This window comes from Pseudopodoces humilis, chromosome 26 (assembly GCF_049639895.1).
Source record: "Pseudopodoces humilis isolate 2021_Gansu_Grassland_sample_001 chromosome 26, ASM4963989v1, whole genome shotgun sequence".
Classification (NCBI taxonomy): Eukaryota; Metazoa; Chordata; class Aves; order Passeriformes; family Paridae; genus Pseudopodoces; species Pseudopodoces humilis.
In genome coordinates, this window is record NC_142225.1 from 3,334,911 (window position 1) to 3,359,573 (window position 24,663).

General features: G+C 61.4%; 2 protein-coding genes across 3 annotated transcripts; one reads left to right on the forward strand and one right to left on the reverse strand.

The window, feature by feature from the left end:
* The first annotated feature begins 2,089 nt into the window (after positions 1-2,089).
* On the forward strand, positions 2,090-9,343 carry SPDEF (SAM pointed domain containing ETS transcription factor). The gene is made up of 6 exons (XM_005529366.3): positions 2,090-2,414; positions 6,543-7,016; positions 7,201-7,398; positions 7,490-7,537; positions 7,954-8,094; positions 8,191-9,343. Exons 2-6 carry the CDS (start codon positions 6,569-6,571, stop codon positions 8,367-8,369), a joined length of 1,014 nt encoding a protein of 337 aa, XP_005529423.3. The 5' UTR covers positions 2,090-2,414; positions 6,543-6,568; the 3' UTR covers positions 8,370-9,343.
* Positions 9,344-10,032: 689 nt separating this feature from the next.
* PACSIN1 (protein kinase C and casein kinase substrate in neurons 1) lies at positions 10,033-24,250 on the reverse strand. 2 transcript variants are annotated; one of them, XM_005529364.3, is made up of 10 exons: positions 24,106-24,250; positions 14,585-14,717; positions 14,089-14,245; positions 13,721-13,956; positions 13,407-13,562; positions 12,907-13,082; positions 12,587-12,707; positions 12,380-12,504; positions 12,071-12,264; positions 10,033-11,732 (listed from the first exon to the last, which is right to left on the reverse strand). In XM_005529364.3, the coding sequence occupies exons 2-10, from the start codon at positions 14,645-14,647 to the stop codon at positions 11,623-11,625; spliced, it is 1,338 nt and encodes a 445-aa protein (XP_005529421.1). In that variant the 5' UTR covers positions 14,648-14,717; positions 24,106-24,250; the 3' UTR covers positions 10,033-11,622. The 2 variants fall into 2 exon arrangements, with proteins under 2 accessions (XP_005529421.1, XP_087923195.1); XM_088067069.1 differs by lacking the exon at positions 24,106-24,250 and adding an exon at positions 19,978-20,066.
* Between the last annotated feature and the right edge of the window lie 413 nt (positions 24,251-24,663).

Genomic DNA, 24,663 nt, shown 5'->3' on the forward strand with positions numbered 1-24,663 from the left:
TCCAGCCTCTGAGCCCTCTGGGAGGGAAGCAGAGGTCTTATTTTGAGGCCTTTCACCCAGTTTTGCAGCACTGTGCTGCACTGCCCAGCTCTCCCTGAGCCCAGAAAAGCAAATGTTTTTCCCATTAATCTCTTTCTATTATCGAGATCCCGCTGCTACCGATAAGAGAAATAGGAAAAGCTCTTTCAGACTGAGGTGTGAATTTGAAAACAGGTCCCAGACAGCCCAGGATGACCCAAGTCTGGGATGCTCTGGATCTGGGACTGGGAACTCCCCGCTGTTTCGTGACATCTGACACTGTCCAGCGTCCCCAGTCATGCCTTCTTCAGCTTTGCATCTGACTTCTGGTGCTCTGGTCTAGTGTTTGGTGAAATCTTGTAAAGAAGCCAAATAAACACGGGTGACCTGGAGGTGGTGTCACAGCAGATCCAGCTTGCACAGCCTGCACAAACCAAACCCAGCTCACCAGACGTCCCCCATGCCACAGCCCGGCTGTGGGGCAGGAGTGGAGCGGCCACAGGGAGAGCGGGATGGGCATGGTGCTTTCCCAACATGGCTGGTGCCAGCTGGTGTCGAGTTTACACATGAGACACTCGTGTTTCCGCTCTGTGCGGAAGGGATCCATGCTTGGAGGGCTGCGGCCCCAGGGCTGTGCTGGGATGCTCCTGCTCCGGGTGCCCTTCGGGGATCCTGAGGTGTGACATGGGAGCAGCTTTGGGAGCTTGTGGGGCCTTGTCCAAAGCAGTGGATGCTCTGAGTGGGCTGGGGAGCTCTGCTGTGGCTGCCAGGAGCACTGGGAGGGCACTGGGTGGCCTGGACTCCCTTCCTGGCTGTGCCACATCCCAATCAAATATGCCCAACCTCTGGCAAAGCCCGGGCAGGGCCTGGCGGCTTCCCAATACAGCTGCTTGTCCTGGGGTTCCCCCACAGCCCCTGCCATGTGTCCCAGGCCCAGCCGTGTTTACCAAAACAGCAGAAAATAACTCCCCTGAGACAGGGAGCCCTGATCCAGGGGGAGCTTTCCCCACGATAAGATAACATTGAGGCGTTTCAAAGGGAGGCAGAAACTCCTGGTGCTGCTGATAGCACCGAAGCCCTTTCCCAGCGCCCGCAGCGGGGTCTCCTTCCTCCAGGTTTTCATTTCCTCACGGCAAACATTTCTGACGGGTGGCTTATCGGCTGTGCCTGCCCCGGCTCAGGGCAGCAAGGGATGCCAGCTCTGCCACCGGTATGTGGGCTGGGGACGGGCCATGTGCCTGCTGGGACATGGTGACGTGGGGCCAACCTGTGGGTGTTTGTGGCGGGGTTTGGTCTGACGTGGGTTTTTAGGGCATGTGGGAGTTTGGTTTTGTCAGCACTACATGAGCAGGAGAACTGCCTTAACTGCCCTGCCTGCTTCATGTGCTAAAAAAAAGACAGTAAATACCAGCTCGGTGTCTGTCTTGCTCAGAACTGCTTTTTCCTGCTCATGCCGGTGGAGACAACCTGGGCCTGGAGCGTGGCACATTCTCGCTGTGTCCCCATGCCCCATCCCACAGTCACAGACCCATGGGCAGGGGACAGAGCTGTGTCCCTGAGCTGGGAGGGTTTGGGTGCTGTCGGGGGCTGCCTTCACCCCAACAGCTCTGTGCACCCTCACTCACGGGCTGCGTCCGTGGCTGCAGCACTCAGGCAGGGGATGGTTCTGGGGTTCGGGTCAGGGGTGTTCCTAGGTGCCACACAGGGATGCTCCCAGGATGTCTCTCAGGGATGCTCCCGGCCCCAGCATGGCCCAGCCTGCTCTGGGAGTGATGTCATGCCACCGACGCTCACACATCCGACAGGTCTCTGTGCTGCAGGTCTGAGTCCAGGAGGAGCCAGGTGTCTGTCTGTCCCTGTCCCTGTCTCATCCCATGTGAGGGTGGGAAGGGGTTAACGGTGCCCGGGTTTGCTCCACTCCCCTCCCAAGGCCCGTTCTGGCCTAAGCCTGCCCTGGATGCACCTGAAGGGTTAACCCGGCCCGGGCTGTTCAAACACCTCGGCTGAGGTCAGCGCTGCTTGTTTGTTCAGGTAAATAAGGAAGGAATTGGATATAATGGGCAAAGGCGGCTCTGGCTGAGCCCTGACGCTCACTGCCGGCACCCCCCTCACACAGCCGTCGCTGGCTTGGTCCCTGTCCTGCCCCCGGAGCCACTCGGGGTGCCCGGTTCTCATTTCCGTCTCAGCCCGGTGCCGATGGGGCTCAGCCCAGCCGCGCTGCCGCCGCGGAGCCGGCGCTGAGCGGAGCGCGGTGCTGCCGGCCGCACTCCTCGCCCGTGCTCGGACACCTCACCCGGGGCCATGTCCCCCGCAGACACCGCGCCGAGTGCCGCAGGGACGGCTCTTGTCACCCTGCGCTGGCATCCATGTGGCTTCTGAGCCCGCACACCCTCGAGGTAAGGAGCCCGCGCTGCCGCGACCCCCGTCTCCCTGTGCTGCCCCAGCACCCACTCAGCCCACCTTCCCTCCCTCCAGGGGGTCCTGCTGCTTTTGGCACCAGTTTGGTGCTATCCCATGTCAGTATCCCGTTCACAGCTCCTTGCTCCTTCAGGTGTCGTTAGGGCAAAACAGGGACAGGTTGTCCCTCGGTGTGAGGCTCTGGCATTTCTCTGGATGGTGTCACCCGAAATGATATGGGATTTGCTATTTTTGTGTCTTTGCAACCTCCTCCTGCTCAAGCAAGGAGGGTGGGATGGAGCCAGATCTCTCAGGGCCGGCTCCTCCTGAGCCCACCTGGGAACAGCTGGGACACCCAGGGTCCTGCCAGCCCCTGGGCCAGGCAGGGGATAGTGACCTTAGGGGCACCATGTAACAAACCAGCAGCCACGATCCTCTATGGAGGGCCCTGGGTGGCTGTTGAGGAATTGCCAGTTCTGGGGTGTCTTGTGAAACCAAATCCCTTTTCCAGACCTGAACTGTCCCAGATGCTTTCCTGCTGGGGTATTTTTTTTTTTTTTGTCAGCCCTAGAGTCACTTTGGCTGCGGGTTTGGTTTTTGTGGTTCTGCTCGGTTAGTGAAACACAAATGCTGTGAGGGTGCCAAATCCCCACAATACCAGTGTTCTCTGGGGCTGGGAGCACGGGGGGGAAGATGCTGCTATAAATAGGGGCTCCCTGGCCCCAAATGGGGAACACCAAGCTCTGCTGCTCACCGGGGGGACACCGAGCACTGAGTTTTGCTCAGGTCACTGGCAGGTTGTGCTTGTCACTGCTGTTTGCCTCCCTGCGCTGATGGAGAGGGCAGCCTGACCCAGGGCGTGGAGACCCATGGGGACACCTGGTCCCTGTGCCAGCAGCCATGCAGGTAACAGCAGGAGCCAGGGCACCTCGGTGGTGTTGGAGGAGGCTGCTGGGGAGCCGAGGGTCCAGGACCCCCAGGAAGGGCTGCATCCCCCCGGGGGTGCATCAGAGTGAGCCTGGGGCTTACTCTGGCCCCAACTCTGTCACCATGCAGGTACCAGAACCAGCCCCCTGCTCCATCACCTCCCCACTCCCCCAGCGCCGTCTCCAGTCCCTGCCCTGGCTGTGGGGAGGTTTTGGCCAATGCTTCCTCCACCCAGAGATAAGAAGGGTGCATGGCACAGGGTTTGGCGCAGGACATGGCACAGCTGTCACTCTGGGGCTTGCAGGGTGCATGGGACATGCTGGCAGGATCTCAAATTGTCAGGAGCCTCTGAGCACCCACCTGGGTGCCTGCTGCAGCCCTGGCTTGTGCAGGGACCCCAGCTCTCTTTTCTGGCTCAGTCCAAGCCGCTCTGGGCAGGCTGGGACAGCTCTGGGTCTTGCACAGCCCCAGTTTCTCCAGGGACAGCATATGCCTGTGCTGTGACCCTGGAGGGGTGACCCTGGAGCCTGGCTCTGGCCTCCCACCCCAGCTGCCTGGGAAGGGTTTTCAGAATTGCCCAGGGGCTTGGGAGACATCCTGGGTACTGTGGGCAGCACCCCTCCCACAGCGGGCCAACCTCCCCAGTCCCACGGGGCTTCCAAGCCACTCCGGCACAACCTGTTCCACCGCAGATTTAATTTTAATTAACGGACCCATTGTTCGAGGGTGGGGGGTGGGTGAATTTATTTTCCCTTCTTTTTTTTTTTTTTCTCTCGTTCTCAAGGGCTGATCCCAGCGTTCCACCCTCGCTGGTGCTCGTGTCCCACCCTGAGCCATGGTGGGTTGCACTTACCAGGAGAGCTCGGGGAGGCACGGGGGTCCTTGGCCCCATTGTTATCCCCTGTGGGGTCTCTGTGGGGATGGGTCTCTGCAGGTCTGTGGAGCTGAGCCATGACCCAGCACCACCCACGGCCCTGGGCTCATGCTGGCAATGTGCCCTGGCAAGTGCAGGAGCCCCATCCCAGTCCCACCACCCCATTCCAGTCCCACCACCCCATCCCAGCCCCGGAGCTGGAGCTCTCTGTGGAGCGTCTGCCAAGGCTGATGCAATGACCCAGCTCAGCTCGGGCAGGGAGTGGGAAGGGTTTTGGGTGCCTTGTGGGCCAGTGCACATGGGGCTGCTCCTCCAGCTCTCCTTTTCCAGGGAAATGCAAAAAGGGGTAGGGAAAGAGGGGGAAAAAGGCCACCTGAAGTGGCTTCGCAGTGCAAACAGGTCCCACCCAGCCCGGCCGCCCGCGTGCCAGAGAGGGAGAAAGTCAAACAGTGGCCCCCGCCCTGAGAGTACAGCGCCCTTGGTGGGGCACAGCTCAGGCTTTTGGGGACACTTCCCGAGGGATTGGGTCTCTCTGGTCCCATCAGGGAGGAGGGGAACAGGATGAGGGTGAAGCTGGGGCCATCCATCTTGCGGCATTCCTGAGGATAGTTCCATAGCCCTGCTCCTCCATGTGTGAGGATGAACCGTGGCCTCACAGAACATCCCAGAGGTACTGGGGATGAGGCCCCTGTCCCCTCCTCAGAGATCCCCATGGCCAGCACAGTGCAGGAGCTGCACAAGCTGTTACCACTTCCCTTTTGTGCCGGGAGCAGCGTGAGGTTGGATTTATTGCTGATCTCCTAAAGCTCTTTTAATCCCAAGCAAATCAAGGAGAGGTTTGGATGCAGGCACCATCTCTCAGGGAAACTGTTTGGATGGTGGAGGCAGCCCCAGACTAGAAGAGGGTTTGGGCACCCTCTTCTTCCTCCTCCTTGCTGCAGTGCCACTAAAACCACTCAGGGATGTGAGTTCCAACTCCTGAACTCACAGTCCCTCCCCAGGTCCCCATGGGCTCAGGCTGCCATGGCAGCTGTTTAGGTGTCCTTGGCTCTTCCATGGGTTTTTCTGAGCTCTTCAGGCTATTCCAAGGGTGATGAGCTTCCCCCAAGTGCAGGCAATTCAAAACCCACATTCCTGGGAGCCCTGAATCCTCAGGAGCTGTATTAACTCCTCCCCGAACATGGGACATGGGGCTGGGTCCCCAGTGTCTCTCCTTCACTGAGCAGCCCCATGCTTGGGGGCTGTGCTCTGCCTGGAGGATCTTTTCCTCTTGTATCTTTTAAACATTTGTCCCCGCAGCTGGGGTTTGGAGCAACAGGGTACCCCTTTTCCCTGGTCACTGCCCCCTGTTCCCCTTCAGCGCTGCCTGGTGTCCTGAGGTGTTTCAATCTTTGCATGCTCCTTTCCCACTGTCGGCTCCATTGCTAAAGCTCATTTTTCTGCTTTTAAACCACCAGTTTGCTATGGTTCTTCTTGTGAAATGCAATGCTGAAGGTGCAGTGCCCTGGCCATGCCAATCAGCAGCTTCTCCCTGGCAGGGGCTTCCCCTCCCCAAAATCTCAGGATGGTTTTTGGGGAGATTTCTTCACAGATGGAGCCATTCCCTGGTGTTGCCATGGAAATTCAGCAGGTTCATCCTCTTCTCCATGGCCTCCAGGACTCCCTGCATGCAGAGACAGATGGGGACAGGCAGATTTTGGGTAGTTTTTCTTGCAAGAGAGTGAAGGTAATTGCAATTATCCTGTCCTTAAAAGGAAAGTTCTCATCTGGGAGTTGGCAACAGCAACCAAGGGCTGGGTGCTGCGGTGCTGGGCTCAGTCCCTCCCGGGACATTTGGGTCTGGGGGCTGTTGTGCCTCAGGTGGAAGCAGCAGAGGATGTTTTCCGCCCTCAGAAATGCGTCCCTGTGGCTCAAGCATCCATCATCACCCCAGGGCTGTCCTGCACAGGTGCTGGGGAGCCCCCCAGTGCCCCCCACTGCCTCCCACCGAGGCCTCAGCTCCACCTGGGATTGAGCTGCTGCCAGCCTGGGGTGCAGCCTCTGGGGAGACCCTGAACACCCAGATCCTAAACAGGGACCAGCTACTGCTCATCTCCTGAGCTCCTTTTCCCTGCTGGCTGCTGCTGCTCTTGGCCCTCCCAAACCGGGGGCAGCCCCCCAAGCCATGGCTGACCCCGCACTCATCCACAAGCTCCGGGCACAGTGGGGCTCTTCAGAGGGTTTTTCCCCTCTAACAGGCTTAGTTCCTCCCTTTGTGCCTGGCTGCTGGGCGGGAAGGCAGGAGCGGTGCCGGGCTGAGCTCTGCTCCTCTCTCCTCCCCGGGCAGGTTTGGAGCCAGCGCTGAGCGGAGGGATGGGCAGCGCCAGCCCCGGGCTGACCGCTCTGCCCCCCGGCCGCCTCGCCTGGCCGGAGCCCACGCTGCTGCCACCCCCGCGGGACCTCGACCCCCGGAGCTGGGGCTGCCCGGAGAGCCCCAGCCCCCCCAGCACCCCCGAGCAGCCCGTGCCGGCCTTCTGCCTGCACTACTTCGACATGCTCTACCCGGAGGACACGGCTTGTGCCACCAAGGGCGCCGGGGAACCGTCCCACGGCAGCGCCCAGGGCGGGCGGGAGGAGGCGCGGAAGGAGCCGGAGCAATGTCCCATCATCGACAGCCAGGGCCTGGGGCTGGGGCCCGAGGGGGACCTGCAGGACAGCCTGCACCTGGAGGAGCACTCGCTGGAGCAGGTGCAGAGCATGGTGGTGGGCGAGGTGCTGAAGGACATCGAGACAGCCTGCAAGCTCCTCAACATAGCCTCAGGTGGGTTCTCCCGGCGCTCTCGTGGTGCGGCCAGGGAGGGGAGGGATGCGCTGGCGTGGGAGCCAGAGCCATGCTGCATTTGAGGGGCTGCAGCCGCGTGTGGGGATCTGGGGGAGTGCGGCTGTTCTCCCGCGGGAGAAGGGGCCGGTTCCCGGCTGGCCACACTCACTCCCTTCACCCCCAGACCCCACGGACTGGAGCCCCGGGAATGTGCAGAAGTGGATCTTGTGGACGGAGCACCAATACCGGCTGCCGCAGATCGGGAAGTCCTTCCAGGAGCTGTCGGGAAAGGACCTGTGTGCCATGTCCGAGGAGCAGTTCTGCCAGCGCTCGCCCGCCTGCGGCGACATCTTGCACGCCCACCTCGACATCTGGAAGTCTGGTGGGTGCCAGGGAGCGGGAGGGAGCTGGGGAGGGTGGGCGATGCTGTGTAGCAGGAGATGGCCCCCTGATCCCCTGCTCCTCCCTTCCAGCCGCCTGGATGAAGGAGAAGGCTGCCCCTGGAGACGTGAGATACTGCGGTGAGTTCTGTGTGGGCTCAGCTCCACTAGCCCCACTCCTGTTTCGGGTGGGCCCGGGCTCCTTGAGGGGTCCCTCCCTGCTTAATTGCAATTATCCGGAGCACTGGAGCAGCTGCTGCTGTGGGATCTGTGCGGTTACACTCCTTCTGCCCTAGAGCAGCCCCACGGCTCTCTGCAAAATGCAGCGAGGGGGAAATGGCTCCAACCCCTCAGTGGCCCTGTCCCACACCCCCTGAGCAAAGGCAGGACCGAGCTGCTTCAAGACAGGGAGGAGAAAGCAAAGCTTCCAGACCCAGTGCCTGGGCTGAGCCCCTCTGGCATCGAGTGGGGCTTCCTTGATTCGTGCAGCTCCTGGGATGGTGCACAGCAGCGAGCTCTGTCCCTTCCCTCCTCTCACCCGTCCCTTCCCGTGGCAGGAGGTGACACCAGCTGGGCCGACAGCGAGGCGGACTCGTCCTGCTCCGGCCAACCCATCCACCTCTGGCAGTTCCTCAAGGAGCTGCTGCTGAAACCGCACAACTACGGGCGCTTCATCCGCTGGCTCAACAAGGACAAAGGTGGGCGGGGATGCCCCAGAGGTCCCGAGGCGGGCGCTGCGGGGCTGAAGTGGGGCAGGAGATGCTGTAACCCTCCGTGCCCCGCTCCTCTGCCAGGCATCTTCAAGATCGAGGATTCGGCGCAGGTGGCCCGGCTGTGGGGCATCCGCAAGAACCGCCCGGCCATGAACTACGACAAGCTGAGCCGCTCAATCCGGCAGTACTACAAGAAAGGAATCATCCGGAAGCCCGACATCTCCCAGCGCCTCGTCTACCAGTTCGTCCACCCGGTCTGAGCGGCGGCGGGACCGGCTGAGCGCCGGGAGGGACGGGGGACCTTCACTGCCTCCCTCTGCCAGCAGCAAGGACCTCGGCTGAGGTGCGGGGCTTCCCCTGCCAGGACCTGCTGGAAACGGACGCAGGGACCCCCTCACCTCCAGCAGGCCCTGGTGCGGGGCAAGGACCGTGCAGAGCCCTTGTCTGCCATGGGAAGGGTGAGCACTGTGGCTGGACTGTCCCCCCTCCTCTCCTCCCTCCCGCGTTCTGGCTGTAGGTGGCTTCACCTCAGCCGTTGTTCAGGGAGGAAAAAGCCTGGGGCATGAGCTGAGACAATGGCACCGACAGGGACATCCACTGCTGCTCATGGTGGGGTCCTGTCTCAATCCCTGTGGGAGCAGCCTGGCACCAACCAAGGGTGCTGCCAGCAATGGGAGCTGTGTCTCCGGGGACCTTGGGCACCCCCTTGAGACAGGTGCATCCCCCCCTTTGCTTTTCACTCCAGCACATGCTCAGCTTCTCCCCTTCACTGGGATTTGGGACTGCAAACGGGAGTTCTGCAAGGGGAGCAGCTGTAAATGTGGGTGTGGGGCTGTGCACAGTGTGGGTCCCCCATCCTTGTGCACGGGGCCACCAGCATCCTCCTAAGAGCCCAGGTTCTGTGCCCTGGCACAAAGCTCGTCCCTTGATTCGGATTTTACTTGGACTGCCCAATTCCAGAGTTTGGGGAAATGGAGATAGCAGCTTTGCCATTTCCCTCTGGACAATAAGACCAGAGTGTGATCCACCAAGGCTGAACTGGGGCAGAGAGCTGGGAATTGCTTCACCTGCTTATTGCACCAGAGTCAGAGTTACCTGGCAATGTTGATCTTTTATATTATAGGGTTTTTTATTTGTTTATTTGCTTCTCATTTTCGGCTGGTGATGAGTTGTGCAAATGCCGAGGCGTGGCCTGGACTTCCAGAGATGTTCTGTGGCAGCGTAAAAGGAAAAACACCTGGTTCTTTGTCTTTTGATTTTTCCCCTTAAAAAATCTGCTGGTGCCAGCTACTGCCTTTCCCTTCTGTTCTTGCTCTGTGCTGCTCCCACAGCAGCGGATGTAGACAGCCCTGCTCACATGCTGGCAGGAGAGATGGAGGGTGGCGAGGAGCAGGGGAAGGAGGAAAACTACCTTGGCCTTTGGAAAAGGGGATGAAAAAAACAAAAAAATGGGGGGAAAGAGGAAAAAAAAAAGCCAAGTGTATCTTGTGATTTGCTGTGTGCCCCCAACGCAGCCGGTGTGGGGGCACTGTGAGGATGGGCTGGGTGGGCCAGTGGTGCCCCAAATCTCGTGTCCCCCACACAGGTCCTCTGGCAGGGTGGGGGAGGGCAGGAGGTGACATCAACCTGCTGTGCCGGGGCTTTCACAGGCTCAGGAGAGCGCTGGGTCAGGGCTGGTGCTTGGAGCAGCCCCAAAACCTGCATCACCTCGAGCCCCTCCATGGCTTTCCCAAGGCTTTGTCTGGCAGTGGCACAGGAGTCCCCAAAGGCAGTGGTTGTTCCCCTTGTCCCCCCTCGCCCCCGGCAATGCATGTGAACCCCCCATCCTGCTGCACCCCAAAACCTTGGGGTGAGGGTCCACAACCTCAGCCGCCCCCCGGGGGTGAGACAGACGCACAGCAAAGGAGACCCCAGAGCCAAGGATGCTGACAGAGCTCGGTTATTTTCTCTTGCTGCTTTTTGTTGTTGTATCCACGGAAATACAATCACGAGAGATATAGATATTATATATATATACTTCTTAAATTACACAATCAATGTACAAAAACCGGGGTGCATTGCTGAGACAGGTGGTTGGTTGGGTCTTTTCTGACTTTGTGGTTTTTCTTCCGGTACCTGGCAGGGGCCGGGATGGCTCCCACCCACCGTGCCCAGCACACAGTGCTTCCCCTGCTTCCACAAGAACACCGGATCCCTGGGGCCAAAAAATTCACAAACCAACGGAGGGGGCAGGATAGGAGCAGGAGGAGCGTGCGGGAAGCCGATGGCATTGATGCTGCTAAGGGTAATGGTATGGAAAGGAATGAGAGATGATCTGTAGGGAAGAGCTCGGGATGGCAAATGCACCCGAGGCAGGGGGTGGGGGTGGCCGTGCTGGGTGGCAGCAGCCGCGGGAGCTGCAGGACCAGGGGCAGAGCCCGGGGGAGGAAGGGGAGAACTCCGTGGGGACAAGCAAAGGGCAAAGCCTGCGGCCATTCCCCTGCCTTGATGTGTCTTGTTTTCGGCCATCTTTGCCAGGCAGCTGCTCTGCCTGGGCTGGGTATCCTGAGCCCTCCTGCTCTGGCTGCATCTCCTGCCGGCAGCCTGCAAGGCCAGGTGATGCTCATCCCCCGTCCCTGCTCTGCTCCTGCCTCTCTTCAGGAAGGGGTGGATGGGGACCATCCCCAGCAGTGCCCAAGGCAGTCCTCGCTATCCCAGGCTGGGCGTGAAGGTGCTTCCACAGCGCTGGGCCCTGGTGGGTCCTTCTCTGGAGGATTTTAGGGCCATCTCACCTGGATCTGGTGTGCGTTGGATACCTGCCCACCCGAAGGGCGATGCTGCTCCCTGCAGCACAGACTGGGCATCGGCTCGGGAGCCTCTGCCTGCTCCAGGTGTGCTGACAGCCCAGCCGGGAGGAGGAGGAAGCTGAGGTGATGCCAGCAAGCTCCATGGCGGGGCTGGTCCCACCTTACCTGGGCATCTCAAGGATGGCCGCGGGGCTGAAGGGGGCATTCACCCCCTTCCTCGGGGCGGGAGGAATAGCTGGGGAGAACGTGGAAACACCCAAAAAAAACCCAACGGAGTCAGACTCGAATCCCTCTCGGTTTTCTGGGATGAATTTGGTTGGTCCCAGGAACTTCGGCACCGTGTGTTTCAGAACAGTTCCAGCCAATCAGAAGGCGGCTCATGATTTCAGTATCTTTAAAAACCAACCAATCAGGAGCTCTCACTGGTTGGGCTTTAAGATCTTGAGGTATCAGCTTTTCGCTCAGAAAAAAAAATAAATTCAACTAACGTAGACGAACGGACAACGTCATCTTTCGCTTCACGTTATCTTAGAAGAAAGCGACTATGCAAAATACTCTTCGGAGACAACTCTTAAAAAAATAAAAGCTTGGTCGGAAAATATGTCTGAATCTCTAAGGGTGAGGGGTGAAGGACCAGACGGCAGAATGGCTGGTTGGCTGGTGGAGAGATGGAGACAACGGAGGGTGGATTTATCTGCTGACGGTGACGAGGAGCACATCACAAGACTTAGATTGCCTCCACGTAGTTGGCAGGGTACAGCCCCAGCTGCCCGTTGTCCAAGCGCCCTTTGCACCACCCCTGCTCGTCTTCCTCACCGAGTTTGGTTAGTTCATCACCTGGAGAGGAAGGTGGAAGGGAAGAGCTCATTGCAGGTGCTGGAAATTCTCCCACCCACTTTTTCTCCCTGGGATGGAGATGCAGGGGGTTTGCAGGACTCATCCTGGGCACACCAGTTTGTAGGACAGAAAGGCGAGGGGTGACCCTTGAGCCCTCATATGCCCTGTCCCACCACTGCTCCTGCCCCTTCTGCATCTGGGCTCAGCTTCTGCCTTCCCTTTTCTGACAGTTCAACTTTTTGAAAGGCTGGGCCAACTCAGAAATTATTTGAGGGATTTCACACCCACAGCTCCAGCAGACGAGCCTCATCCTATCTGGCACTGGCGAGGGACCATACCTGCTTTGAAGCTGAGCTCATCCTGCTCCTGCCCATCGTAGTCGTACAGAGCCCGCACCCTCACGCCCTTTCCCCCCGACTCCTCGTCAAAGGGGTTGGCGCCGCCATTGGCCTCGCTGGTGTTGAAGGAGTTGCTGCCCTCGTCATCGGACCACTCAGCGCTGTAGGTCTGCCCACGGTCATGGCTGCTCACGCTGGAAGGGGAGGAGAGGGAGGGGTGGCTGTCACCCTGGACATCCCCATCCCCAAATGCTTGCACAGACAAAGGCCGTGCCTGTCATGGCACCTCTCCTTCATGCCAGCCCTCACCTCCCGCGCTCGCCTGCTTGAGCCCCCGTGTCACCCACGCTGCTGGCATTGGTCAGGGCCACCCCCTCGCCCTTCTTCTGCTTCTCCTTCCGCGTTATCGTGTGCGTCAGGTCTGGGTTCCACTCCTGCAAGCACAGAGCAACCAACCCCTGAGTGCCCGGCTGCCCTGCAGGGCTGCCAGCACCCAGCCAGGGCCCCCGGCCTCACCTCAAACTGGGGCCAGTTCATGGGCATCCCGGGGCCACTGGTGCTGCGGAACCACCGGAGGTCCTCCTGTGCGTCCGACATGCGGATGGTCTGCTCCAGCTCCCGGTACACGTTGGCGTAGCTGTGGGGAGAGATTGAGGGGCTGTGGGTCAGGGTGGACCCCCAGGGACAGTATGGCACAGGGACATACCCCAGCCGTCACCTGGGGCCCAGGCTGCGTGTCCTCCAAGTCACCAGTGGGCACCAGCCTCCTGCACAACCTCCTGCCACTCTGGTACCTCTTGGTGACCATCGTGTTGGCTGGGATTCACTGCCCCTACCTGCTGCTCTCGGCCAGGTTCAGGTGCCTCTTGATGTCCAGGAGCATTTCCTTGAGGAAGTTGAGCCTCTTTTCCTCAAACTGCTGGCACTGCTCGAAGACCTGCTCCATGCTCTCGATGTACTGCGGGGTGCACTTGTTCAGCTCATCCAGCACCTTCTCGTACTTCTCCTGAGTCTGCAAAAAATGCAAGAGGGACCCTCGTTGTACCTCAAGCGTCTCAAAGGCCATTTCTGGGTGCTGTCTGGTTTGGGGGTCTCCAAAGCTGGGGAGCCCAAATTGAGCCAGAAGCCTCAGTGCGTGGAATCAGGCACCATAAGTGGGGTAAATCCCTGCCCAGCTTACACTCCCCTGAGCACTGCCTGCATGTCTTTATCCTTCTCCAGGAGCACAGGGATGGGAAAATGGGAACCAATGGTAGAGAACGGGACATGTTGACCATCTCCACTGGTTTCCCTTGCCCAATTCCCCATGCATCTGGCACAGGGCAGTGTCTTGCACCTTTTGCACATCTTGCTTGCACTTTTCCACTTTGTCCTGGAGCTTCTTCTGCTGCTCAGGAGTGTTGGACTGATCCGCCTTGCTGTTGGCTTCACGGGTCATGGCCAGCTTCTCCTCCTTGCATGCCAGGTGATAGGCTTTCTTGGCTGTCTCCAGCTGTGGGGACAGGGAAGGGACATCAGAGTAGTGGTCACAGCCCCCTGTCAACCCCTCTGCCTGTGGGGAGATGCCACACATCTCTCCCAGCCTGGACTGGGCACACAGAGCTGGAACTGGGGACACAAGGATGCCCCAGGACACTGTGCTGCTCTCACCTCCTTGAGCTTCTTGGCCCAGGGCTTCTGGGCTTTCCGGAAGCCATCCTCAGCCTCCTTGGCCTCCTTGAAGCCCCCCATGATCTGCTTGTGGTAGGCGTCCTTCTGCCAGTTCTTGACCTTCTCAAAGTCATCATTCAGGAGGCTATTCTTCACCTCCTGGTGCAGCTCGCTCACCTTGTCCGCCTCCGTCATGATCGCGGCCCATGCCTTCTCCAGACTGCCATACTGGGGACCTGGGGGCCGAGGGGACAGTTGGGGGTCACTCCACTGCCCTTATCCCCTTCATTTCTGCCAGATGAAGCTGTGATGATACACGGGGACCCAGGTGTCCCAGGGAAACCCTGCCCCTGGGGAAGCCACAGTACCTTTCTCGATGAGCTGCCTCCACCGCTTGGACCAGTCAGTGAGCTGCTGGGCGTAGGACTTCTCGATCTTGGCCCGCTCGTGCACGCAGTTCATGAGGTCATTGCAGAGCCGGTGTCCATCATCGATCCGCTTCACTGTGCGCTTGTAGTTCCCCACCTGAGAGGGGTGTGGGGACAGGCAGCTGTGGGCACTGACCATCCTGCCTGGCTCAGCCCCAGCTGGCCTGGGTGGCTACAGGGGAAGCACCAGGCAATTTGGGGGTGCAGGGATGGAGCTTTGGCTTGGGGCTGCTCAAGCCAAACTCCCTCCAACCCCTCTGTCACTCAGGGATGGCCAAGATTGAGACCTTCGGCAGAGCCAGCTCAGAAACGGAGCCACCACAGTAGGGATGCTCTCAGACAGAGAAGGGAGGGCAGCCCCCAGCCCAGGGGACAGCCCGGGGTGCAGTGACTGTGGCAGTGGTGTCTGTGGGAGGACAGGATGGCCAGGACTCACCTCCCAGAAGCTGTCGGTTGTTTCCTCGGCGGCTGATGCTGACTCGTCATAGGAACCCGACATGGCTCCCGGCGCTGCCTCAGGCGTCAGAGCAGGCACTGGGGGTCTCTCGGGCAAACACAAGCCTCATGCACTGAGGGGACAGGAGAGGGGAGTCATGGGGGGTGCAGAGGACCCCCATTCCTCCTGCCAACAGCTCTGTGGGACAAACATCTGGGTACAGGGGACAGGCATGGGGACGGTTCCCGCTCCAGCTCTGGACCCACAGACTCCTCCAGTGCCCACCACCCTCTTGGTGCCATCCAAATACCCCTGGAGCCAGTGGTGCTGGGAGGGAATCACAGGGAGCAGCACAGTGGGCGCTCACTGGACAGGGCCTGGCTCAGCACTGGGAGCCTCTGGGCAAGGGGCCATGGCAGGGTCAGAGGATGCGCTGCCCAAGGAATTCTCACCCTGATATTCCACCCTAATCCATCCTGATCTCCAGAAAAACGGCATCCCCAGAGCACCACGTGGCCCTGCTGTGTGGCTTAACCCTTTGCCGCTTCGCCAAGAGCTGGGAGGGGGCTGGTGGCATTGCATGGGGATGGAGAGGGACCATGGTGGCCGTTTCCTAGGTGTTCTCATCATCCCCATTCTGAGCTGGATTTGGACAGTGTTTCCACAGGAAAGCACTGGGCCTATCCTGCCTGGCATCTGCCACTGGGATGGGGACAAGGTGGCCACGAGCAGTTCAAATTTCTTCCTGCCCTGTCGCCAAAAGTGGTGTGGGAGAGGGATGTGGCCGTGAACCGCACACACCATCCCTTCCTTGGGGAGGTGGAATGGGCAGAGGGGAGGCCTGGCTGCCTGTGCTCTGCCCCGTGGTGGGGTGGGAGGGCAGGGCTGGGGACAGAGGGTCCTGTGGGGAACTCTAGTGAGTGCCCACACTCTCCAGCTGTGCACACAGCTGGCCCTGAGGTGTCCCAGGGCTGGGGCAGGGCATGGCCCCAGGAGGACGAGGACCTGAAACAGTTACTGGAGCGCGGCGCAGGGCTCGCTGTGCTGGAACTAACAGGGCCTGGCAGGGATTTAGTGATATAACCAGAGCGGCACCAATCCCCTCCACCCTCCCCAGATGGTTAAAAATAAACGCGTGACTGTCCCTCGCTCAGCCGCCGAGACGCAGATGGATGGGGGACAGCAGCGTCCCCCTGCAGCTGGCAGCACACAGCGCCAGCGCCTGCCTGGCACCCATGGCATCACCACCACTCCTCCTGGCACTCACGGCACCACCACAACTCCTCCTGGCACCCATGGCACAGCCATGCCTGGTACTCACTGCACTACCACTGCCACTGCCTGTCACCCATGGCAGCATCACCACCACTGCTGGTCATCCATGGCACCAACATCACTCCTGCCTGGCATTCATGGCACTGCCACTGCCTGGCACCACAGCACTGCCACTGCCCTCCCCACCCCAGCATCCGCAGGCTGCCCCAATGCACCTGCAGTGCTGACAGAGCACCTGGTGGCACAACCCCAAGGGACCCTGCAGGTGCTGCTTGTGTTGTCCTCCCCCGAAAGCCGCAGGCACAGCGCAGTGCCTGGGTGTTGCACCCCTGGGTTTTGCTGCAGAGGATGTACTGGCATGGCAAGGGCACCCTCAGGGTGACACCCTGGGCCTGGGACAGGCACTGCAGGGAGGGAGCACCCCCATGGCTGGGCATGCCCCAGGACCCACGGGCACAGTGCCAGCCCCAGCTGCCCCCAGCGAGCCACTCGTGCCACGGGGCACTGTGGACGTGGCTGCCGCAGCTCCCTCTCCAAGCTACTACCTGGTCTGAGCTGCAGCCTGGGGGTTATTTTTGGCTCTGCATCACTTCCCAGCTAACGCTGCCGCCTCGTTCCCACTCTCCTGCCACGCGCCCCCACGCACGACCATCCTGGCATGCCCGCACACATGCGTGTGCCCCCACTGTGCCAGGCTGCCTCGGCTGCCTGTGCCACATGTGCCAGCCCCCTGCCAGCCCCTGCCAGCCCCTGGCCCAGCACAGCCCATCACCTCACATCAGGGCAGCTGGCAGTGATGCCCAGCGCCTGCAGAGCTGGCGGCTGAGCCGTGACGTGGAGAGCTGCCAGCCCCAGCCAAGCGCTGCCGCTTGGGTACCCTCGGCCTGGGGGCTCTGCTTTGGCCCCTTGCATCCACAGAGCTGCCAGGGAGAAGCCACAGAGCGTTTGGCATCAAGTGACGGTGGAGTTTGTCCCAGCTCCTGCTCCATGTGCCCTTGAGCTGCTCCTTCAGAAGCGGCCCCCCTGCGCATCTCTCCTGTCAGCCTGCTCAGCACTGAGCACTGACACAACTCTCCTCACACTCCAGGCAGCTTCTGCTCCCCTGCTGCTGCAGGGGGGGTCTCTGCCCTCTGTGGGGGCCGGGCCGTGGCCGTGGCCCTGTGCAGGCAGGAAGCTGCTGCAATGCAGAGGCTGGTGCAGCTGACACCATGGGCAGGGCACAGCCCTGGCTGGCAGATCCCTATCCCCAGCGAGGTGGGACAGTCCAGTCCTGCTGTCCCCTGTCCCCAGGTTGCTCTCCCCAGGTGTGTTTGTTGTCCCAGACCCAGCATCTCTCCTGCAGCCAAGAAGCAGGGGATGGGGCTGTCACACTCCTGCCTCTGGGCACATTGGCTGAGCCTGGTGGGGAGCAGGGGCAGGACTGGCTGCAGAGCCTCTGGTGCAGTTTCCTCTGCTGCAAAGAGCCCCTGGCTAAGGCAGGATGGTGGCAGATGCACTACAAGGAGAGGAGCAGAGCACAGAGCGAGATTATGTCCCCATACCTGTCTCCATCCTGTCCCCAAGCAGGAGGTTCACACCAGGTGTGAGCCCCGGTGCTGGGAGGGCAGTGGGTGAGTGACCATTGCTGAGAGCATCCAGGGCGGGTGGAAGCCACACTGGGAGCTGCACTGGTCTGTGGGGATCCAAGCAAGTGGGCTGGGCCTCGGGCTTTTGGCCACAGGAAAGGTCATTTGCTCTCCCTTAGCACAGGGCTGCTTGAGGGTCCATTTCAGGGTGCAGCGCCAATGCCACCATGGTGCACCACTGTGGCCACATGACAATCACTCATGGCCGAGACAAATGGATTCAACCAAGGAGGTCCAGAGGAGCCTGGCAGCAGCATCTCCCACCATGTTCTGGGGCTGCCGTGCTGCATCCACCGAGGGTACCAGTGCCCATGTGCTGCTCCCACTGTGGCCACACACTGGGGCTGAGGCGGCCACATTTGGGGGGTGAAGTGGCCAAGGCACAGTGGCAGGGAAAACCCGTGACACCGACGTGCATCACAAGAGGCTTTGCAACTGCAGGAGCTGTGCCTGGTTTGCTGCTCAACCCTGACCCAGCTGGGCAGCTGTGGGGCTCCCACCCCAGGGCTAGTCCGTGTGTCCCATGGGGCTGCGGCAGGGAAATGCTCCTGGGGCTGCTGAGGGTCAGAGCTCAGGGAGTCTGGGAGTGTGGAGGGGCTTGGCTGTGGTGTGGCTGAAGTGTGGCCCCCTCCAGAGCCCATGGGGACCCTATGAGGAAATGGTTAAGTGGGTGCTGCTGATTCACACTGGCAGCTCCACACCAGCAGCGCCTAGGGTCAGGGCTGAGCAGCCTCAGCACCCATCCTGCCCCTTCATCATCAAAGCAAGCCCAATGGCAGGCAGGTGGTGAGCCTGGGCCCTTGCAGGGTACTGTCTCCATGGGAGCAGGCTCAAGGGTCCCTCCTGCATTCCCTGGCAAAACCCCCTTGGCTGTAACATGAGCAGGGCTGGAGCCCTTGGACAAAGAGCCAAATCCAGAATGGTGGGTGATTCTCCATGGGATTTCAGCCAGAGCAGCACCTGATGTTTGAGAAGGGCATGAGACGGCTGCAAGGGCAACAGGACCCTGGAGGGAGCACGTAGGAAATGGGAAACTTCTGGGAGCCACTTTCCCAACGAATCCTGGGTGGAATGCGCCTATGGCAGCCTCCTTGTTTCCATCAGAGTTATCTGCATCGATGGGGGATCTGAGGCCCGGGGACCTGCAGGGTCAGGGCTTGTGGGCTCCCTCAAACCAGAAAGGAGGTTCAGAGATGTAGGAGCAGTACCAGGAGCCTCGTGTCCTGTGCACAGACGGGAGGCTGCCGGGGGCCAGGTGCTGCCAGGTTGCAGTAGCCAGGGAAGACACATTTGCTCCAAGCCCCGGCAGCGATTGGCTTCACAGCTCATGTGGGCTCTGCAGAGACCTTCCCTCTGTGCTCCCAAAACTGCCCTGCTCAGGGCACCCATTAATCTTCTAGGGATTTTAGGAGCCTTGTGCAAAAATTTCTGGAAGCTTGCTTGGCATTTGCAGATAACGCAAGTGTCTCTCTAGGGGAGCCTGCAGCCCAGCTCAGGGACAGCGAATGTGCCGGGAATGCAGATGGGAAATGTGGATGGGGATCCCGGGAGGGGCAGCAGCAGCAGGATTTCCAACCCCCTGCATGTGCTCAGGCCTGGGGAAGGGAGAGGGGGCTCAGCCTCACATGGGGGTTCCACTGGCTGCCCAGCTCTGCAGCTCTGTCTCATCCTGCTGCCTCAGCTAGCCGTGGTAAACAAGGCTGCTCGGACACCAAGCAGGGATTTGTGTGGTCCCAGGAGCCAGGTTTAGGTAGAAATCCAAAGATGAGGTTTGCAATTAAACCCAGAAGTGGCAAGCAAGGATGGTGGAGGATACGGCAGTGCCATCCCCCCGCTTCCGCATCAGGGAGGGGGGAAGTGGAGAGTCACGCGCTGACACGGGGGTCCTGTCCCCTGAGCCTTGGTGGGATGGTCCCAGAGCTGGTGGTGACAGAAGGCAAAGGGGGCTGCTGGGAGCAGGAGAGGTGGAATTTCAGCTGTCTGTGGTGGGGAAACAGATTTGGAGCCAGAGGGGACAGGAAAGCGGGGAAATGGGGGGGACATCAAGGGAGAAGCTGGGGTGACAGTGCTGAAAGGATGGGGTTCAGTGATGGGGTAAGGTGCTTATTTGGGAAGGGGGACAGCGATGACAGGGACAGCACAAGTTCCCCCCACTATTTTCAGATGGGGAAACTGAGGCACAAGCCCGGGAGTGCGGCAGCTTTGCAGAAGGGGTGTCCCTTTCCCCAGCACCCCATTGGACACACGGAGAGGGTGAAGGTCATACATTCCCCCCAACCTCCCTGGCTTGCAGAAGGGATCAGGGGACATTGTGTCCTGCCTGAGGGTGCAAAGCCATGCCTTATTGTCCGGTCCTTGCACAGCACCCCCCCCGCCGTCCCCCCATCCCCGCAAGGGACCCGGGCATCCCGCACCCCATCCCTGCAAGGTAACGGGCATCCCGCATCTCGTCACCGCAGTGGACCCGGCTGCCCCCGCGGGGGCCGCGCTCACCTGCCGGGGGCCGGGGGGGCCGGGGGCCCGGGGCCGGGGCTCCGCTCGCTCCGCTCCGCTCGCTCCGCTCCCGCCGGGCAGCGGCGGCGCGCACGGCCGCGGGCACGCGCCTGCCCGAGCCGCCCGTTGCCATGGCAACCGGGATGGAGCCGCTGCTGCGAAAATCATCCGGGGGGGGGGGGGGGGATGGGGGGAGGGGGGAACGGACCCCACTCCCCAATCTCCGCGTCCACGCCCACCCCGAGGTTCCGCACTGCCCCCTGCCCCAGCAGGACCCGCCGGCCCCAGACCCTCGCCCAGGGTACCCACCGGGGCCGCCCCACTGCGGGGACCGCGGGCACGGCCCGGGGGGGGTGGGCACCACGGCCGGGCTATGGCGGGTCGGGCCTCGGGCTCCGTTAGGGCCTAATCGGACTCGTTGTCCCCGGGCCATGGGGCGGGGGGCTCTTTGGGGACCCCCCCCCCCAGGGTTCCTGGTCCTGCTACCCCGGGGGTCGCTGTCCCTCCTGCACAGGACAGGACAGAGCCACGCACTTCTTCCGCTGCTGCCCCGGCCTCTCTGTCACCCCCGCGGCTGCAGGGGGGTTTTGGGGCTGAGCCACAGCTTTTGCAGGAATAAACACCCCAAAACGCCTTCGGAGAGGCAGCCGGTGCCGCCTCCTTGCCAAATGTGCCAGCTGGGAACAGGCTGGCAAGAGAATCAGGAACAGTCTTTTCCCCCCGGCAGGGCTGGGGAAGGGGGTGAGGGGACTGCACCCTCAAAGGCTTCTTGGAGGAGAGCAGGGCAGCTCCCCCTCAACGCCATCTGCCCATCTGCCTCCTCCCGAGCCCCGGGGCTCATGCCCGGGGTCGCCGGGGCTTGTTATGGGATGGGAGTCCCGGGGGCAGAGGGGGCTGGAAGCCGTCGGGAAGTAGGCAGGATGCGGGTGGGGGTGATGACAGGCTCCCCGACACTGCGCCTGCATCCCCCCGCTCGCGGGGGTTGTCAGGGAAATTAAAAGCCAGCAGGAGACGAGAGCGTCCAGGCGAGTAACCGAAGCCGCTGCAGAGGCTGCAGTAATGAGGCTGCCGGCGCCGCTGTCGCCGGGATCGGGTTGCCCAGAGAATGCGACCCGGTCCCGGGGGGCTCTGCCGGCCTCCGACGCCGGCTCAGCTTTCCCCTAACAAGCGCCTTCGACTGCCTAATGAAGCTCGGTGGGGCTCTCCAGCCCGCCTGCCTTCCGGCTCCTTCCAGCTCCGTGCCACCCGAGCCAGCCCACCTCATGGCCAGACAGAAAAGCCCCCGGAAGGTTTCACAGCTGTAGCTTAGCTGAGATCCCAGTGATTTAATGCCCCCAATCCCGAACAAGAGTGGGATGGATGGTGGTTCCTTCAGGATGGGGAATCTGCCTGTTGGCGTTTCAGGGTGAGGAGCCAGAGGGTGCTGAATAACTGCTCATGGTCCTTTCGTGCAGTGAGGCGGCAGTTCCCAGAACAGGGGCACTGCAGGCACTGCTGGGATGCCCAGCTGCCACCTGCCCTGACAGCATCCCTGCTGCAGAGGGGAAAATGTCCTTGGCGTTAAACATTAAGTGACAAATGCTCTCCAGGATGGTGATGGGGGGACCTCAATGACTTGGGGGGGATTCCCCAGTGCAAAGAGCTGTTGCCACCCGTGTTGTGGTCTGTGTGGGTGGCACCAGCTCAGGTCCCCTTCTCTGCAGCTTGGGCTGTTCCATGCAGGGAGCAGGTGGGAACTCTGCCTCCTCGGTTCCTTCACCAAAAATTCGGTCACGACAAACTTTTCTCCGGCTCTCACCATCCCACCGTTTACTGTTTTCAGTGGTAAGTCACTTCTCCTGTAGATGACTTTCCTTGTGGGAAGCAGCAGACGGTATTGGCAGGAAATAAGCTCTGATTTATGGGGCCACTTGCCGCTCTGGAATTACAGCTCAGGGAGCACAAACAGAGAAGCTGGGGCACATGAGCCCACACTGTGATCCCAGTGGCTGCTGGAGCCAGAGCAGGCAGGAATGAAGAGATGCCACCAGGGATCAGCTGCCTGCCCATCACCCAGGCAGGAGTGCCAGCCTTCGCACGAACTGGGGGGTTTCAAGCACAGCCAGCTCCTGTCTGCCTCCCCGGCAAGGAATGAAAATGTGTTCCCTAAATCCCGGCAGAGCCCCGAGTTATGAGGCTCAGCTGTTTCTGGGAGCAATGGGAGGGCCCATGGGTGGTCCAGGGAAGACTGGTGTGCATGGAACAGAGGGCATCCCAGGCATCCCGAGCCCATTCTTGTCCTCCACTGCCTCTTCCCAGAGTGGAGTGGGAGCTGGGGCTTGAGAGGCCGGATGGGGCCAGTGCCCCACGCTCGCCCCGTGCCCGGGCTGCGTTGCCGCTGCGGATGTGCCGCCGGTCCCAGGAGCCCTCCGGGGAGCTGGGAGAATGCAAGCGCGACTTTGCATCTCTAATTAGCCGCGGAGGATAATTGGCGGCTCTGCGGCAGACAGGCAGCCATTGTGGAGGGCCCCGGGCGGGGCAGGTGCTCCCAGAAACCCAAATCCCACCGAAACAATCCCCTTCTTGTCTGCCTGTGACCGGCCGGGGCATCCTCCGAGCCCTTCCGGGGAAGGGGCTGGGGCCGGGACATAAAGGCTCCATTTTTCCTGGGAAGCAGTGTGGAGCTGGCTGCAGGCAGCTGCCTGAGGAGCCTGCACATTTCACCCACAGCCACAGTGTTGCTGGGGCTCGCTGCCCCCACGCTGTGCCACACCAAGGGCAGCTGGACACTGCCTTGGCTGCCCCTGCAAGCTAGATGCGGCCTCTCCTCCTCTAGGATCATCCACAGGAGCTCAGCAGGTCCGGAGTTTGCCTTCAAGGTGTTGCACAAACGCTGGCCAAGCTGGCACCCCTGGGACAAAGTCTGTCCCCGGGCAGAGCCGTGCCAGGGTTGTGCTGGAAGTGCCTGGCTCCATCCCCGTGCCATCCTGCCCTGGCAGGGACCAGCACAGCTGGGCACGGGGCGTTCCCAGCAAGGGGGATCCCACACAGGGCCCAGCCCAGGCTTTGGGCTCAGGACGTGGCCCTGGTTGGTGCTGATGTTCTTTGCTGATGTCCCTTCCCTTCTCGCCCTGCGCTGTGCACGTCACTGTTGAGCCCTGCCAGTGCCTGTCTCTCTTCTCTCAATCCTTTCATGGTTAAATCCCGCTCCCGTCCTGCCGCAGGCCCTCCGGCGGCCACACACCCTGGGAGGGGACGGAGGGGAGGGAGAGAAAGCGGCCAGGGGCGCTCAGATCAGTGCAGACCCTGGGGCAGAGCAGCACCTCCAGCACCGGCCGAGCCGCTGCCTGGTGAATTCCCCAATTTTCCCTGAGCTCCTGCAAAGGGAACACAAAACCCCAGGGAAGGACCCTCAGGGCTTCAGCCAGGGTTTCGGGGTCAGGCATGTTGGGAGCCGCAGTGCCTAATCTCTGCTGTGCTGCGGCCACGGCCTCGACCCGGACTTTTGGCTTAGGGATGGGGGTTTGCCCGGGGAAGGCGACAAGGGGGCCGAGGGATGCGGGAGCAGCCAGGGAGGCTGCCGGGAAAGCTCTAATCCGTTTAGCAAAGCACTTGCTTTGCCATTTCCAAGGCAGGAGCTGCAGGAGCTGTGAGGAGGAGATGCAGCCGAGGCAGGGACAGCGACAGGGACAGTGTCCGTGGGCAGCATGTCGGGGCCAGGCGGGCAGGGACAGCTCCTGCTCCGCGGGACGAGCCGGGCTGGGCGTTTCTCCCAGGGGATGCCGCAATGGTCGCAGCATCCTGGGGGTCACCCTGTAGGAGCTTCGCCCCAGCTCCGTCCATGCTGCCCCCGAAAGGAAGAAAGGAGGGGATGACACGGTAGCAAAGCCCCAGCATGGCACCGGGCAGCTCCAGGAATGCGGCGCATCCCTCGATCCCTCCCGTTCCTCACCCGGCACGGTCCGGCACAAGTTGGAAATCACTTAAAACGGGTCGAGTGCGGTTTCGTTTCCTAGCGCAGGGCGCGGACCAGGTTCAAACACCGGAGGCAACAGCGCTGTCACAGCGCCCCGATCCCCGGCATTCCCTCTGCACCCCGGGGCCAGCCCTCCGCCCCCCGCCGCCCCCGGCCCGCCCCGCCGGCCGTACCTCGGGGCCGCGGGGACAGCGGCAGAGCCTCTCCCGGGGCCGGCGCTGCGCATCGCGGGCAGGTCGCGGCAGATGGGGCGGAGGGAGGGGGTAAAGATCAGCTCGGAGATTAGGGCGGCATTTTTAGCCGACCAATCCCCGGCCCGGCGCGGCGGCTCCTCGGCCGCGCAAGGTGACAACGCGGCCGCGGAGAAGATGGCAATGAGCCCCAGGGGTCGCGGGTCTCCCCCTGCCCCTCTTGCTGTCCCCACCCGGCGCTGCTCCGGGGGTGCCATGTGCCGAGTGCCCGCGGTGTGTAGGGGGGGAGCGGGGACGTCTCCCCTTCCCCGCGGATCCCGCTCCTGTCGCTCCCGGAGGGTTCAAACCCCCAAACGGGGCGGGAGAGCCCCGGGCTGGGCAGGGGCGACACGGGGTGTGCCCAAGGGGACACGGCTCCAGTCCCATCCCCCGCGGAACGAGAGTTCCCAGACGGGGGTCAGGGGAGTCGCGGCTCCCGGGCGGGTGTTCTGGGGAGCAGAGCCCTTCGGTGCCTCCGGGAGCCTCGAGCCCTTGGCTCGG